At 49.6% G+C, this 17,561-nt stretch overlaps 1 protein-coding gene across 2 annotated transcripts in view; it reads left to right on the top strand.

Moving 5' to 3' along the window:
• LOC139402212 (collagen alpha-1(II) chain-like) overlaps nucleotides 1–17,561 on the top strand; it is a 94,723-nt gene that overhangs the window by 13,954 nt on the left and 63,208 nt on the right. For both annotated transcript variants that reach the window (XM_071146320.1, XM_071146321.1), the window contains 3 exons: nucleotides 9,922–10,023; nucleotides 11,276–11,353; nucleotides 16,494–16,538. In XM_071146320.1, coding sequence (XP_071002421.1) covers nucleotides 9,922–10,023; nucleotides 11,276–11,353; nucleotides 16,494–16,538 — 225 coding nt within the window. The remainder of the gene's footprint in view (nucleotides 1–9,921; nucleotides 10,024–11,275; nucleotides 11,354–16,493; nucleotides 16,539–17,561) is intronic.

Here is a 17,561-nt window from a genome sequence, read left to right as displayed (position 1 = left end):
CGGCAGGGTATCCAAATCAAAATCAAATCGAATGTATTTATATAGCCCTTCGTACATCAGCTGATATCTCAAAGTGCTGTACAGAAACCCAGCCTAAAACCCCAAACAGCAAGCAATGCAGGTGTAGAAGCACGGTGGCTAGGAAAAACTACCTAGAAAGGCCAAAACCTAGGAAGAAACCTAGAGAGGAACCAGGCTATGTGGGGTGGCCAGTCCTCTTCTGGCTGTGCCGGGTGGAGATTATAACAGAACATGGCCAAGATGTTCAAATGTTCATAAATGACCAGCATGGTCCAATAATAATAAGGCAGAACAGTTGAAACTGGAGCAGCAGCACGGCCAGGTGGACTGGGGACAGCAAGGAGTCATCATGTCAGGTAGTCCTGAGGCTCAGGTCCTCCGAGAGAGAGAAAGAAAGAGAGGAAGAGAGAATTCGAGAGAGCACAATTAAATTCACACAGGACACCGAATAGGACAGGAGAAGTACTCCAGATATAACAAACTGGCCCTAGCCCCCCGACACATAAACTACTGCAGCATAAATACTGGAGGCTGAGACAGGAGGGGTCAGGAGATCCTACCTATCCTAGTGGTTAAGGGGTGGCAGGGTATCCTAGTGGTTAAGGGGTGGCAGGGTATCCTATTGGTTAAGAGGCGGCAGGGTATCCTATTGGTTAAGAGGCGGCAGGGTATCCTAGTGGTTAAGGGGCGTCAGGGTATCCTAGTGGTTAAGGGACGGCAGGGTATCCTATTAGTTAAGGGGCGTCAGGGTATCCTAGTGGTTAAGGGGAGGCAGGGTATCCTAGTGGTTAAGGGGCGTCAGGGTATCCTAGTGGTTAAGGGGAGGCAGGGTATCCTATTAGTTAAGGGGTGTCAGGGTATCCTAGTGGTTAAGGGACGGCAGGGTATCCTAGTGGTTAAGGGGAGGCAGGGTATCCTAGTGGTTAAGGGGAGGCAGGGTATCCTATTAGTTAAGGGGCGTCAGGGTATCCTAGTGGTTAAGGGACGGCAGGGTATCCTATTAGTTAAGGGGTGTCAGGGTATCCTAGTGGTTAAGGGGAGGCAGGGTATCCTAGTGGTTAAGGGGAGGCAGGGTATCCTAGTGGTTAAGGGGAGGCAGGGTATCCTAGTGGTTAAGGGGAGGCAGGGTATCCTATTAGTTAAGGGGAGGCAGGGTATCCTAGTGGTTAAGGGGAGGCAGGGTATCCTAGTGGTTAAGGGGAGGCAGGGTATCCTAGTGGTTAAGGGGAGGCAGGGTATCCTAGTGGTTAAGGGGAGGCAGGGTATCCTATTAGTTAAGGGGAGGCAGGGTATCCTATTAGTTAAGGGGAGGCAGGGTATCCTAGTGGTTAAGGGGAGGCAGGGTATCCTAGTGGTTAAGGGGAGGCAGGGTATCCTAGTGGTTAAGGGGAGGCAGGGTATCCTAGTGGTTAAGGGGAGGCAGGGTATCCTAGTGGTTAAGGGGAGGCAGGGTATCCTAGTGGTTAAGGGGAGGCAGGGTATCCTAGTGGTTAAGGGGAGGCAGGGTATCCTAGTGGTTAAGGGGCGGCAGGGTATTCTAGTGGTTAAGGGGTGGCAGGGTATTCTAGTGGTTAAGGGGCGTCAGGGTATCCTAGTGGTTAAGGGGAGGCAGGGTATCCTAGTGGTTAAGAGGCGGCAGGGTAGACTAGTGGTTAGTGTGTTGGGCCAGTAACCAAAAGGTGGCTAGTTGAAATCCCTGAGCTGACTTGGTGTAAACATCTGATGATGTACCCTTGAGCATGGCTCTTAAACCGTAATTGCTCCTGTAAGTTGCAATGTTGTAAGAGTGTATATGCTAAATGTACAAGTAAAATGTCTGCCACGTTGGAGGTTGTTTCTTTAGGTTGTAATTTAATATAGTAGTTTTAATGAGACATGTTCCTTTTTGGCCCCAGGCTACTCTTTGGTTCTGTGTCATTTTCTGTGTATGTGTAATGATTTTAGAGGTCGGTTGGTAGGTAGGTAGGTAGGTAGGTAGGTAGGTAGGTAGGTAGGTAGGTAGGTAGGTAGGTAGGTAGTTGTTAGGTAGGTAGGTAGGTAGGTAGGTAGGTAGGTAGGTAGGTAGGTAGGTAGGTAGGTAGGTAGGTAGGTGAATACATTTCCCCCAGTCTGCCTACACTCATTTCATTGAGACATTTGAGTTCTCTTAGAGGTTCATTGTTTTGTTGTGACTGGATGGGAAACTGACCTGTGGTGTGTTGGCTGAAGCACACTGAAGACGGCCACAGAGATCCTATCAACCTCTAATATGTCACGCTATGGTGAAGGCCAACTGTCACTCACACAGTGACAGACTAGTCTCTTTCTCAGTTGGCTAAGATGGTTGATTTTATGGGACACGTCTTCTTGTGCTGAGGCTTCTGAGTTTGATCCCCTCTCGGGGCAGAATAGATCTGCCGTCTGTTAAAATGACTCCACGACCCAGATTGGTTTTTTTGTCATGGATTGTTATGGGGTTGTTTATTGAAAGCGAGGCCATACTGAGTCTTTGCCTTAGGACAGTAAAAGGCTTTAACTTACATAAGTCTGGTCGACTTTACGTGACAGGGACAATGCACATTGATCACCATGGTTGTCTCCCAAATGACACCCTATTCCCATATAGTGCACTACAGTACATTGTGACCAGGTCCCATAGGGATCAACAGTAGTGCACTACAGTACATTGTGACCAGGTCCCATAGAGATCAACAGTAGTGCACTACAGTACATTGTGACCAGGTCCCATAGGGATCAACAGTAGTGCACTACAGTACATTGTGACTAGGTCCCATAGAGATCAACAGTAGTGCACTACAGTACATTGTGACCAGGTCCCATAGAGATCAACAGTAGTGCACTACGGTACATTGTGACCAGGTCCCATAGAGATCAACAGTAGTGCACTACAGTACATTGTGACCAGGTCCCATAGAGATCAACAGTAGTGCACTACAGTACATTGTGACCAGGTCCCATAGAGATCAACAGTAGTGCACTACGGTACATTGTGACCAGGTCCCATAGGGATCAACAGTAGTGCACTACAGTACATTGTGACCAGGTCCCATAGAGATCAACAGTAGTGCACTACAGTACATTGTGACCAGGTCCCAAAGAGATCAACAGTAGTGCACTACAGTACATTGTGACCAGGTCCCATAGGGATCAACAGTAGTGCACTACGGTACATTGTGACCAGGTCCCATAGAGATCAACAGTAGTGCACTACGGTACATTGTGACCTGGTCCCATAGAGATCAACAGTAGTGCACTACAGTACATTGTGACCAGGTCCCATAGAGATCAACAGTAGTGCACTATATAGGGAAAATTATGCCTTTTGGGGTGCATCCCTATGAGTCTTTGACCTGGGAAGGAAGGTGTTTACGGTTGGGAATACGTCCTCTATCACACCCTGGTGCTTATGATGGATTCCCACTATTCTTTACCTCAGCATAGGTCAACAGAGGTCATGGACTTTTTTTTATCAGGTATTGGTTTAATTCACATTTTCAGTCCACAATTAGCTTTTCTAGTTTATTAATTTTTTGATCATTATTTTTTTTACAGAAACATTTACAACTATTAAATCTTTGTTTGCACCAAAAAAAATGAAAAGGGAATGAGTGTAGTGGTGAACACATTCCTTCCTGGATCATTTCTCTGGACCATAGACTGTGGTGGGCTGGTTACTCTGGACCATAGACTGTGGTGGGCTGGTTTCCCTGGACCATAGACTGTGGCTGGCTGTTTTCCCTGGACCATAGACTGTGGTGGGCTGGTTTCTCTGAACCATAGACTGTGGTGGGCTGGTTTCTCTGGACCATAGACTGTGGTGGGCTGGTTACTCTGGACCATAGACTGTGGTGGGCTGGTTTCTCTGGACCATAGACTGTGGTGGGCTGGTTTCTCTGGACCATAGACTGTGGTGGGCTGGTTTCCCCGGACCATAGACTGTGGTGGGCTGGTTTCTCTGGACCATAGACTGTGGTGGGCTGGTTTCTCTGGACCATAGACTGTGGTGGGCTGGTGTCTCTGGACCATAGACTGGTGGGCTGGTTTCTCTGGACCATAGACTGTGGTGGGCTGGTTTGTCTGGACCATAGACTGTGGTGGGCTGGTTTCTCTGGACCATAGACTGTGGTGGGCTGGTTTCTCTGGACCATAGACTGTGGTGGGCTGGTTTCTCTGGACCATAGACTGTGGTGGGCTGGTTACTCTGGACCATAGACTGTGGTGGGCTGGTTTATCTGGACCATAGACTGTGGTGGGCTGGTTTCTCTGGACCATAGACTGTGGTGGGCTGGTTTCTCTGGACCATAGACTGTGGTGGGCTGGTTTCCCTGGACCATAGACTGGTGGGCTGGTTTCTCTGGACCATAGACTGTGGTGGGCTGGTTTCTCTGGAACATAGACTGTGGTGGGCTGGTTTCTCTGGACCATAGACTGTGGTGGGCTGGTTTCTCTGGACCATAGACTGTGGTGGGCTGGTTTCCCTGGACCATAGACTGTGGCTGGCTGTTTTCCCTGGACCATAGACTGTGGTGGGCTGGTTTCTCTGAACCATAGACTGTGGTGGGCTGGTTTCTCTGGACCATAGACTGTGGTGGGCTGGTTACTCTGGACCATAGACTGTGGTGGGCTGGTTTCTCTGGGCCATAGACTGTGGTGGGCTGGTTTCTCTGGACCATAGACTGTGGTGGGCTGGTTTCCCCGGACCATAGACTGTGGTGGGCTGGTTTCTCTGGACCATAGACTGTGGTGGGCTGGTTTCTCTGGACCATAGACTGGTGGGCTGGTTTCTCTGGACCATAGACTGTGGTGGGCTGGTTTCTCTGGACCATAGACTGTGGTGGGCTGGTTTCCCTGGACCATAGACTGTGGTGGGCTGGTTTCCCTGGACCATAGACTGGTGGGCTGGTTTCTCTGGACCATAGACTGTGGTGGGCTGGTTTCTCTGGACCATAGACTGTGGTGGGCTGGTTTCTCTGGACCATAGACTGTGGTGGGCTGGTTTCCCTGGACCATAGACTGGTGGGCTGGTTTCTCTGGACCATAGACTGGTGGGCTGGTTTCTCTGGACCATAGACTGTGGTGGGCTGGTTTCTCTGGACCATAGACTGTGGTGGGCTGGTTTCTCTGGACCATAGACTGTGGTGGGCTGGTTTCCCTGGACCATAGACTGGTGGGCTGGTTTCTCTGGACCATAGACTGTGGTGGGCTGGTTTCTCTGGACCATAGACTGTGGTGGGCTGGTTTCTCTGGACCATAGACTGTGGTGGGCTGGTTTCTCTGGACCATAGACTGTGGTGGGCTGGTTTCCCTGGACCATAGACTGGTGGGCTGGTTTCTCTGGACCATAGACTGTGGTGGGCTGGTTTCTCTGGACCATAGACTGTGGTGGGCTGGTTTCTCTGGACCATAGACTGTGGTGGGCTGGTTTCTCTGGACCATAGACTGTGGTGGGCTGGTTTCTCTGGACCATAGACTGTGGTGGGCTGGTTTCCCCGGACCATAGACTGTGGTGGGCTGGTTTCTCTGGACCATAGACTGTGGTGGGCTGGTTTCTCTGGACCATAGACTGTGGTGGGCTGGTGTCTCTGGACCATAGACTGGTGGGCTGGTTTCTCTGGACCATAGACTGTGGTGGGCTGGTTTGTCTGGACCATAGACTGTGGTGGGCTGGTTTCTCTGGACCATAGACTGTGGTGGGCTGGTTTCTCTGGACCATAGACTGTGGTGGGCTGGTTTCTCTGGACCATAGACTGTGGTGGGCTGGTTACTCTGGACCATAGACTGTGGTGGGCTGGTTTATCTGGACCATAGACTGTGGTGGGCTGGTTTCTCTGGACCATAGACTGTGGTGGGCTGGTTTCTCTGGACCATAGACTGTGGTGGGCTGGTTTCCCTGGACCATAGACTGGTGGGCTGGTTTCTCTGGACCATAGACTGTGGTGGGCTGGTTTCTCTGGACCATAGACTGTGGTGGGCTGGTTTCTCTGGACCATAGACTGTGGTGGGCTGGTTTCTCTGGACCATAGACTGTGGTGGGCTGGTTTCCCTGGACCATAGACTGTGGCTGGCTGTTTTCCCTGGACCATAGACTGTGGTGGGCTGGTTTCTCTGAACCATAGACTGTGGTGGGCTGGTTTCTCTGGACCATAGACTGTGGTGGGCTGGTTACTCTGGACCATAGACTGTGGTGGGCTGGTTTCTCTGGGCCATAGACTGTGGTGGGCTGGTTTCTCTGGACCATAGACTGTGGTGGGCTGGTTTCCCCGGACCATAGACTGTGGTGGGCTGGTTTCTCTGGACCATAGACTGTGGTGGGCTGGTTTCTCTGGACCATAGACTGGTGGGCTGGTTTCTCTGGACCATAGACTGTGGTGGGCTGGTTTCTCTGGACCATAGACTGTGGTGGGCTGGTTTCCCTGGACCATAGACTGTGGTGGGCTGGTTTCCCTGGACCATAGACTGGTGGGCTGGTTTCTCTGGACCATAGACTGTGGTGGGCTGGTTTCTCTGGACCATAGACTGTGGTGGGCTGGTTTCTCTGGACCATAGACTGTGGTGGGCTGGTTTCCCTGGACCATAGACTGGTGGGCTGGTTTCTCTGGACCATAGACTGGTGGGCTGGTTTCTCTGGACCATAGACTGTGGTGGGCTGGTTTCTCTGGACCATAGACTGTGGTGGGCTGGTTTCTCTGGACCATAGACTGTGGTGGGCTGGTTTCTCTGGACCATAGACTGTGGTGGGCTGGTTTCCCTGGACCATAGACTGTGGTGGGCTGGTTTCTCTGGACCATAGACTGTGGTGGGCTGGTTTCTCTGGACCATAGACTGTGGTGGGCTGGTTTCCCTGGACCATAGACTGGTGGGCTGGTTTCTCTGGACCATAGACTGTGGTGGGCTGGTTTCTCTGGACCATAGACTGTGGTGGGCTGGTTTCTCTGGACCATAGACTGTGGTGGGCTGGTTTCTCTGGACCATAGACTGTGGTGGGCTGGTTTCCCTGGACCATAGACTGGTGGGCTGGTTTCTCTGGACCATAGACTGGTGGGCTGGTTTCTCTGGACCATAGACTGTGGTGGGCTGGTTTCTCTGGACCATAGACTGTGGTGGGCTGGTTTCTCTGGACCATAGACTGTGGTGGGCTGGTTTCCCTGGACCATAGACTGGTGGGCTGGTTTCTCTGGACCATAGACTGGTGGGCTGGTTTCTCTGGACCATAGACTGGTGGGCTGGTTTCTCTGGACCATAGACTGGTGGGCTGGTTTCTCTGGACCATAGACTGGTGGGCTGGTTTCCCTGGACGTGTTTTAAGCACTTTTCACCACCAACTCCTTCTTCTGGTTGTTGAATGAGCTGCATCTCCACAACACCTATTGTTGGGATTAGGATTGCAGTTACATTTATATTGTACTATTGAGGTGTATCAGAACAGTGTGTACCATGAGATAAGAATCACACATTTTGACATTTTGTACTGTCTGTTTTTCACAAAGTGACTCAGAGAAAATGGCGGATTGTCATCATCCGTAGTCTGAGGGGAATATTTGCCAATCCTTCATGTAGTTGTCAGGAAGTGTTTGGAAAGGATTCAGTTTGGTTTTAAGTTAACAATGTCTGCCTGGCCAGGTTAGAATGATTTATCATAGGTATTACTAGAGTTCACAATTCATCTGGAAATAGATACTGTCTTGGATGAAAAGATTTCTGGACTTTCTAAAAATGTTTTACTGTGAAAGGTTTTATTTGTTTTTATGAATGACAAGATACTTTTTTTGTTTGTTGCCAAGGCAGATATTTTGGGGAATCAGATGTCAAGTGAATCTGATCCACTGAATCAGATGTCAAGTGAATCTGATCCACTGAATCAGATGTCAAGTGAATCTGATCCACTGAATCATAATGTCAAGTGAATCTGATCCACTGAATCAGATGTCAAGTGAATATGATCCACTGTATCAACATTTTTCTGGACCTTAATGTTTTTTAGACATAATATACACTGCTCAATAAAAAAAATAACAAAGGGAACACTTAAACAACACAATGTAACTCCAAGTCAATCACACTTCTGTGAAATCAAACTGTCCACTTAGGAAGCAACACTGATTGACAATAAATTTCACATGCTGTTGTGCAAATGGAATAGACAACAGGTGGAAATTATAGGCAATTAGCAAGACACCCCCAATAAAGGAGTGGTTCTGCAGGTGGTGACCACAGACCACTTCTCAGTTCCTATGCTTCCTGGCTGATGTTTTGGGTCACTTTTGAATGCTGGTGGTGCTTTCACTCTAGTGGTAGCATGAGACGGAGTCTACAACCCACACAAGTGGCTCAGGTAGTGCAGCTCATCCAGGATGGAACATCAATGCGAGCTGTGGCAAGAAGGTTTGCTGTGTCTGTCAGCGTAGTGTCCAGAGCAAGGAGGCGCTACCAGGAGAAAGGCCAGTACATCAGGAGACGTGGAGGAGGCCGTAGGAGGGCAACAACCCAGCAGCAGGACCGCTACCTCTGCCTTTGTGCAAGGAGGAGCAGGAGGAGCACTGCCAGAGCCCTGCAAAATTACCTCCAGCAGGCCACAAATGTGCATGTGTGGTATGAGGGCCCTACGTCCACAGGTGGGGGTTGTTCTTACAGCCGAGATGAGATCCTCAGACCCCTTGTGAGACCATATGCTGGTGCGGTTGGCCCTGGGTTCCTCCTAATGCAAGACAATGCTAGACCTCATGTGGCTGGAGTGTGTCAGCAGTTCCTGCAAGAGGAAGTCATTGATGCTATGGACTGGCCCGCCCGTTACCCAGACCTGAATCCAATTGAGAACATCTGGGACATCATGTCTCGCTCCATCCACCAATGCCACGTTGCACCACAGACTGTCCAGGAGTTGGCGGATGCTTTAGTCCAGGTCTGGGAGGAGATCCCTCAGGAGACCATCCGCCACCTCATCAGGAGCATGCCCAGGCGTTGTAGAGGCACGTGGAGGCCACACACACTACTGAGCCTCATTTTGATTTGTTTTAAGGACATTACTTCAAAGTTGGATCAGCCTGTAGTGTGGTTTTCCACTTTAATTTTGAGTGTGACTCTAAATCCAGACCTCCATGGGTTGATAAATTTGATTTCCATTGATAATTTGTGTGATTTAGTTGTCAGCACATTCAACTATGTAAAGAAAAAAGTATTTAATAAGACTATTTCATTCATTCAGATCTAGGATGTGTTATTTTAGTGTTCCCTTAATTTTTTTGAGCAGTGTATACATATATATATTAGAAATGCTGGAAATAATTGAGTTCATGTCCAATTCCTTCTGGGGATTTTAGCTTTAGTTGACGGCCTGTGAATGAGTTGAAGAGTAGCATTACTATTGCACCTGTAAATCTGGAATGTAGTCATTTTGGAAAAACAAAATGGCACTTATCTATATGAGAGAGAGAGAGAGAGAGAGAGAGAGGGAGAGAGAGAGAGAGAGAGAGGGAGAGAGAGAGAGGGAGAGACATTTTCATCTGAAGTATAGACCTTACGTCATATTTTGTGACTGTTATTTTTAATCTAAATTTTCTTAGATTTGATCTGCCTTTCTCTTTCTCCTACTGGTGGACATGGCTGATCTGGAGGAGATAAAGTTTAAAGTTCAAGAGCTTTATTGTCCATGTAATGATACATTCATGGATATTTAAATATATATATATATACTAGTTCATGGATATATATAATAGTTTTCTGTTTAGATGGAAGATACTGTATGATATGTTGTTTCAGGCTATTTCTACTGTTGTTGTGACTTCAGGCCTTTATTGGTCTTAACTCCTACTTCCTGAAAAGGAAGCTCTTATTCATGCAGATACTCACTGCTGTGATTTTGGTGATATAGAGAAGATATGAACTGCCCTATTCCTCTCTCAGGGCAGCCCCGGGCCCCGTGGCAGAGATGGTGAGCCTGGTACCCCCGGTAACCCCGGCCCCCCCGGACCTCCAGGACCTAACGGACCCCCTGGCCTTGGAGGAGTAAGTATCTCTGCAGAAAAATAATAATAATAATAATCTTTGAAATTGCTGCTTGTGTAGTTTGTGTAAAAAGCGGAAGCACATGCTTCAGCAAGTAGGCTGTATTCGTTAACAGTAAAGACTGAAGGGTTGATAGGTGGAAAATGACTGTGAAGTGAAATAGTGTTTTAGCGCCGAAGAATTAGGCAAAGAGATGATGGTGTAGTATAGAATGGAGGGATGGAGAGAGATTACACAGTGGAATGCTTTTAATTTCTGAGGAGAGAGGAGAAGGGGAGAAGGGAGGGAAGGGGAAGGGAAGAGAAGGGAAGGGAAGGGAAGGGAAGGGAAGGGGAGGAGAGGAGAGGAGAGGAGAGGAGAGGAGAGGAGAGGAGAGGAGAGGAGAGGAGAGGAGAGGAGAGGAGAGGAGAGGAGAGGAGAGGAGAGGAGAAGGGAGGGGATGGGAGGAGAGGAGAGGAGAGGAGAGGAGAGGAGAGGAGAGGAGAGGAGAGGAGAGGAGAGGGGAGGGGAGAGGAGAGGAGAGGAGAGGAGAGGAGAGGAGAGGGGAGGAGAGGAGAGGAGAGGAGAGGAGAGGAGAGGAGAGGAGAGGAGAGGAGAGGAGAGGAGAGGAGAGGGGAGGGGAGGAAGGAAGGAAGGAAGGAAGGAAGGAAGGAAGGAAGGAAGGAAGGAAGGAAGGAAGGAAGGAAGGAAGGAAGGAAGGAAGGAAGGAAGGAAGGAAGGAAGGAAGGAAGGAAGGAGCGACAGAGGAAAGTGGAGAGAAAGGAGGTAGCATGATAGGGAGGGGAGGGGAGAAGAGGGGAGAGAAGGGGGGAGAAGAGGGGAGAGGAGAGGAGGGGAGAGGAGGGGAGGGGCGAAGAGGTAAGGGGCTCCATTGTGAAATAGAAAGAGATTAAAATAGTTATCCTACCCCCCTCCCTGTGTACTCTGTTGTTGATCTGATAACCATCCCCTTCACTATCTACTGTTCTCTCACAGACAGAGACAAAACACATACACACACACACACACACACACACACACACACACACACACACACACACACACACACACACACACACACACACACACACACACACACACACACACACACACACACACACGGATCCTGTTAAGACGTGCTGTGCTGTCTGAGAGTAGACTTCCAAGACAGAAATATGCCTACTATTGAGATGAGTGTGTGTGGTATTTTATTTTGGGGCGGGGGGGGGGTCATATAACAGTGTCTTATGGATGACATTTTGTCCTCCCACAGAACTTCGCTGCTCAGATGGCGGGAGGATTTGACGAGAAGGCTGGCGGAGCACAGATGGGCGTGATGCAAGGACCAATGGTGAGAGAGCTCGCGAGATACATCGTTAGATCCCTGGCGCCATTAGACCAGTTCTCTCCTATCAGCTTCAGAGTAGTATCGTTTCGCGATATGCAAGAATGCGTTGTCTGGTCTGATCTGACTAGTGGCTACGTGAGACCAGCTTCAGTGAATAGGTCTCAGCGTGACTCAACACTGCCCCCTGAGGTATGGGGGAGAAACTACACATCCTCCTGGCCCCCTGCTACAGGATATATATCCTCTGTGGAGCATACCTAGGTTTGGTTTGGGAAAACAGGCTTTTTATTTTTCAAGTCGACTGAAAACTCCATCACATGCAGCCTCTAATCCAAAGTGAAATGAAGAGCACACTTACTGGGAGCTATTTTGGTTTGGAAAACCACAGAGCAATGTTCGGCTTGCTGCTTCCAAAGCGAGCATTTGGCTGGCTGGCTGGCTGGCTGACTGGTGGAGCTGAAGACTGAAACCCAGCTGGTGGTCGCCACAGTGGATTGTACCCCATTCGAGACCTGCGGAGAGGCGACACGCAGAGCAATGTGCCTGAGACAGACTCTGTGGCTTTGGGGCTTTGGTACCAGACCCCAAAGAGAAGCCTGTCTGTCTCCTTTATTCCTCCCCCTACCCTCAATAACCCGGGCCCTGTCTGCCTCCTTCATTCCTCCCTCTACCCTCAATAACCCAGGCCCTGTCTGTCTCATTCATTCCTCCCCCTACCCTCAATAACCCAGGCCCTGTCTGTCTCCTTCATTCCTCCCCGTACCCTCAATAACCCAGGCCCTGTCTGTCTCCTTCATTCCTCCCCCTACCCTCAATAACCCAGGCCCTGTCTGTCTCCTTCATTCCTCCCCCTACCCTCAATAACCCGGTCCCTGTCTGTCTCCTTCATTCCTCCCCCTACCCTCAATAACCCAGGCCCTGTCTGTCTCCTTCATTCCTCCCCCTACCCTCAATAACCCAGGCCCTGTCTGTCTCCTTCATTCCTCCCCCTACCCTCAATAACCCAGGCCCTGTCTGTCTCCTTCATTCCTCCCCCTACCCTCAATAACCCGGGCCCTGTCTGTCTCCTTCATTCCTCCCCCTACCCTCAATAACCCAGGCCCTGTCTCCTTCATTCCTCCCCCTACCCTCAATAACCCGGTCCCTGTCTGTCTCCTTCATTCCTCCCCCTACCCTCAATAACCCAGGCCCTGTCTGTCTCCTTCATTCCTCCCCCTACCCTCAATAACCCAGGCCCTGTCTGTCTCCTTCATTCCTCCCCCTACCCTCAATAACCCGGTCCCTGTCTGTCTCCTTCATTCCTCCCCCTACCCTCAATAACCCAGGCCCTGTCTGTCTCCTTCATTCCTCCCCCTACCCTCAATAACCCAGGCCCTGTCTGTCTCCTTCATTCCTCCCCCTACCCTCAATAACCCGGTCCCTGTCTGTCTCCTTCATTCCTCCCCCTACCCTCAATAACCCAGGCCCTGTCTGTCTCCTTCATTCCTCCCCCTACCCTCAATAACCCAGGCCCTGTCTGTCTCCTTCATTCCTCCCCCTACCCTCAATAACCCAGGCCCTGTCTGTCTCCTTCATTCCTCCCCCTACCCTCAATAACCCGGGCCCTGTCTGTCTCCTTCATTCCTCCCCCTACCCTCAATAACCCGGGCCCTGTCTGTCTCCTTCATTCCTCCCCCTACCCTCAATAACCCGGGCCCTGTCTGTCTCCTTCATTCCTCAACCCTACCCTCAATAACCCGGTCCCTGTCTGTCTCCTTCATTCCTCCCACTACCCTCAATAACCCAGGCCCTGTTTGCCTCCTTCATTCCTCCCCCTACCCTCAATAACCCAGGACTAAAAAAGACTGGGCTGCTCTGATGTCCCAAGCACAGTCCAGGAGTCAACCCCCTACATCTCTAGCTACAGCCCCTGGTCCCTTCACTGAGAGTCAACCCCCTACATCTCTAGCTACACCCCCTGGTCCCTTCACTGAGAGTCAACCCCCTACATCTCTACCTAAACCCCCTGGTCCCTTCACTGAGAGTCAACCCCCTACATCTCTAGCTACAGCCCCTGGTCCCTTCACTGAGAGTCAACCCCCTACGTCTCTACCTACACCCCCTGGTCCCTTCACTGAGAGTCAACCCCCTACATCTCTAGCTACAGCCCCTGGTCCCTTCACTGAGAGTCAACCCCCTACGTCTCTACCTACACCCCCTGGTCCCTTCACTGAGAGTCAACCCCCTACGTCTCTACCTACACCCCCTGGTCCCTTCACTGAGAGTCAACCCCCTACATCTCTACCTAAACCCCCTGGTCCCTTCACTGAGAGTCAACCCCCTACGTCTCTACCTACACCCCCTGGTCCCTTCACTGAGAGTCATCCCCCTACGTCTCTACCTACACCCCCTGGTCCCTTCACTGAGAGTCAACCCCCTACATCTCTAGCTACACCCCCTGGTCCCTTCACTGAGAGTCAACCCCCTACATCTCTAGCTACAGCCCCTGGTCCCTTCACTGAGAGTCAACCCCCTACATCTCTAGCTACACCCCCTGGTCCCTTCACTGAGAGTCAACCCCCTACATCTCTAGCTACAGCCCCTGGTCCCTTCACTGAGAGTCAACCCCCTACATCTCTGCCTACACCCCCTGGTCCCTTCACTGAGAGTCAACCCCCTACATCTCTACCTACACCCCCTGGTCCCTTCACTGAGAGTCAACCCCCTACGTCTCTACCTACACCCCCTGGTCCCTTCACTGAGAGTCAACCCCCTACATCTCTAGCTACAGCCCCTGGTCCCTTCACTGAGAGTCAACCCCCTACATCTCTACCTACACCCCCTGTTCCCTTCACTGAGAGTCAACCCCCTACATCTCTAGCTACACCCCCTGGTCCCTTCACTGAGAGTCAACCCCCTACATCTCTACCTAAACCCCCTGGTCCCTTCACTGAGAGTCAACCCCTACGTCTCTACCTAAACCCCCTGGTTCCTTCACTGAGAGTCAACCCCCTACGTCTCTACCTAAACCCCCTGGTCCCTAACACAGTGTCTTCACTGAGAGTCAACCCCCTATTTCTCTACCTACACCCCCTGGTCCCTTCACTGAGAGTCAACCCCCTACATCTCTAGCTACATACCCTGGTCCCTTCACTGAGAGTCAACCCCCTACATCTCTACCTACAGCCCCTGGTCCCTTCACTGAGAGTCAACCCCTACGTCTCTACCTAAACCCCCTGGTCCCTTCACTGAGAGTCAACCCCTACGTCTCTACCTAAACCCCCTGGTTCCTTCACTGAGAGTCAACCCCCTACGTCTCTACCTAAACCCCCTGGTCCCTAACACAGTGTCTTCACTGAGAGTCAACCCCCTATTTCTCTATCTACACCCGCTGGTCCCTTCACTGAGAGTCAACCCCAAACGTCTCTACCTACAGCCCCTGGTCCCTAACACAGTGCCTTCACTGAGAGGCGGTGTACCACAAGACCCAAATACACACCACCTCTTAAACATACATAGACAGACCCCAAACAAACACACACACACACAGACTCCAAACACACAGAAACACACTCCGCCTACGAATGGACATAGAGCTCCATTGACAAGCCCCTGGCCCGTTGCGGCGTGCGTTTGTCCGTCGCTTGCCTCGCTGAAAAGATACATCTAATTCTCATCAGAGGAGCTCTGTGCTGCCTCAGGGACGTTTGCTTTGGCTGATGCCCTGCATTTCTCTACGATAATCAGTCTACGCACCAACACTATGGATCGTGTGTTATAAAGACCATTAAAGGCTATAGATACACAGAGGGTAGTCCACGTTTCATGAGTGGAGGAGTGGAAATCTTTTTTATTTTTTATATTTTTTTTAAGTCTTCGTTTTCTTAGCTTTCTTAGTTTTGGCTGTGACTGAAGTGGCAGTCTATTTCATCTATAGTACACTGCTTTTGCCCAGGGCCCATAGAGCTCTGTTCAAAAGTAGTACACCATGCAGGGAATTACTGGGTGTGACTTCAGACCCAAGCTCTAGACTTCTCATTAAACTCCAGGTTAGGTCATCTTCTCCCCTTTGCCCATGTTAAAGATTTTCTCTGCGTGACAGATTTGACTCATCACCTGAATAGAGAGTGAAACGTCTCTCTCTCCCTCTTGTCTCTGATCAATGTGATCAATGTGTAATGATGCACGGCGAGGTTGAGCTGAGAAGACTATTACTCCTTCCTGTCTAGATGTCTGTTGTCAAAAGTCTTTGTTATTAACCGGATTAAAGATTAACAACGAGATCAGTGAACAGAGCAAGGACTTGACCCACTGCTTTTAAGATCTTATTAATAAAAGTATATATAAAAAAAAGTTGGTAACATTTCATAATAACTTTCATGAATATGCCTTTAAAAATTCTTAATAAATCCTTTCTCAATGTTTATTCATAAAAGTTATTTGAGGTGTTAGTGTTTGTACAGTATGTCTGTCAAACAGACTTGTTGGAGTTAGCAATGCTCATTCTAGCAGATGTTATATGTTTCTCTTTTGCTCCAAAACAACCCACAGCTATTGCTTTTCCTCTAGATTCATGCTAAACTGCAAACAGATAGTTCGACAGAAGTCACGTAGAGTACAACACTTTTGGCCCTGACCTCTGAACTACAGAAAGAGAGACAGAGTTAGAGTGAGTGAGAAAAACAGAGAGGAAGAGAGAAAAGAGAGATTCAGAGAAAACACAGAGAGAGAGAGAGAGATAGTGAGAGAAAGAGAGATAAAGAGAGAGAGGGAGTGAGAGAAAGAGAGAGAAAGAGATAGAGAGGGAGAGAGAGAAAGAGAGAGAAAAAGAGAGAGTGCCACTGTGGAATTCCAAAAATGATTTATGGTTCTGACAGGCAGGCAGGAGAATAGTGCGTTTGTGTTGCTGAGGGGCAAAGAAGAAGAAGCCAGAGAAGGAGAAAGATGCCAAAGAAGAAGAAAGAAGCCAGCGAAGAAGAAGAAGAAGCCAACAATAGGTTTTATAACACAAGAGAAAAGAGAAGTTGAAGTGAAGGTCCACTCTTCTTTCTCTTCCCACCCCCAATTCTGAAATATGTTCAACTTAACAACCTTGGGTTGTTTGGAGGTTAGTTGAGCTTAAGATCATGTGGTTACTATCTAACATGTCTTCATCTCCCACCAGGGGCCTATGGGTCCTCGAGGACCACCTGGACCTTCTGGAGCTCCTGTGAGTACCTGCACACACACACACACACACACACACACACACACACACACACACACACACACACACACACATGCACGCACGCACACACACACACACACGCGCACGCGCACACCCACACACACGCAGACTCCCGTCAACAAGCCTATAACAGTTGGTACTGTGCACGCTTAGACATATATAAACATGTATATCAGTTCAGCCCAGAGCCATGTATAAACATGTATATCAGTTCAGCCCAGAGACATGTATATCAGTTCAGCCCAGAGCCATGTATATCAGTTCAGCCCAGAGCCATGTATATCAGTTCAGCCCAGAGCCATGTCTATCAGTTCAGCCCAGAGCCATGTATATCAGTTCAGCCCAGAGCCATGTATATCAGTTCAGCCCAGAGACATGTATATCAGTTCAGCCCAGAGCCATGTATATCAGTTCAGCCCAGAGCCATGTATATCAGTTCAGCCCAGAGCCATGTATATCAGTTCAGCCCAGAGCCATGTATATCAGTTCAGCCCAGAGCCATGTATATCAGTTCAGCCCAGAGCCATGTATATCAGTTCAGCCCAGAGCCATGTATATCAGTTCAGCCCAGAGCCATGTATATCAGTTCAGCCCAGAGACATGTATATCAGTTCAGCCCAGAGCCATGTATATCAGTTCAGCCCAGAGCCATGTATAGTCCTTCTCCCCCCCCCCCCCCCCCCCCAAAATATTTTGCTTTAGTCTTCCTGGAGTGCCAGGATGTGCTCATTTCGGGACTACTCCATTGGTTCCATTGCACCAGGGTAGCTCAAGCACAGCTAAAGAATTGGAAATATTGCAAATCCCATTTGAACCCAGGTGTGATCCTCAGCCCTCCACCCAAAGCACCCTCGGCTCGTGTCCTCTCCTACCTTTCCTCTAAAGTAATTAAAGTGGCAGGTGTTGCCGGCTAGCCAGAGGACATGTCTGAGCATGAATCTTTGGAGAGCTTTGCATTTTGATCCACACCCTGTAGACCCTGTACTAGCTGTATTAGCTGTATTA

Source organism: Oncorhynchus clarkii, unplaced genomic scaffold (assembly GCF_045791955.1).
Source record: "Oncorhynchus clarkii lewisi isolate Uvic-CL-2024 unplaced genomic scaffold, UVic_Ocla_1.0 unplaced_contig_4275_pilon_pilon, whole genome shotgun sequence".
NCBI classification, from domain to species: domain Eukaryota; kingdom Metazoa; phylum Chordata; class Actinopteri; order Salmoniformes; family Salmonidae; genus Oncorhynchus; species Oncorhynchus clarkii.
The sequence above is the reverse complement of the archived record's forward strand: the minus strand, read 5'-3'. Positions and strand labels throughout refer to the sequence as shown.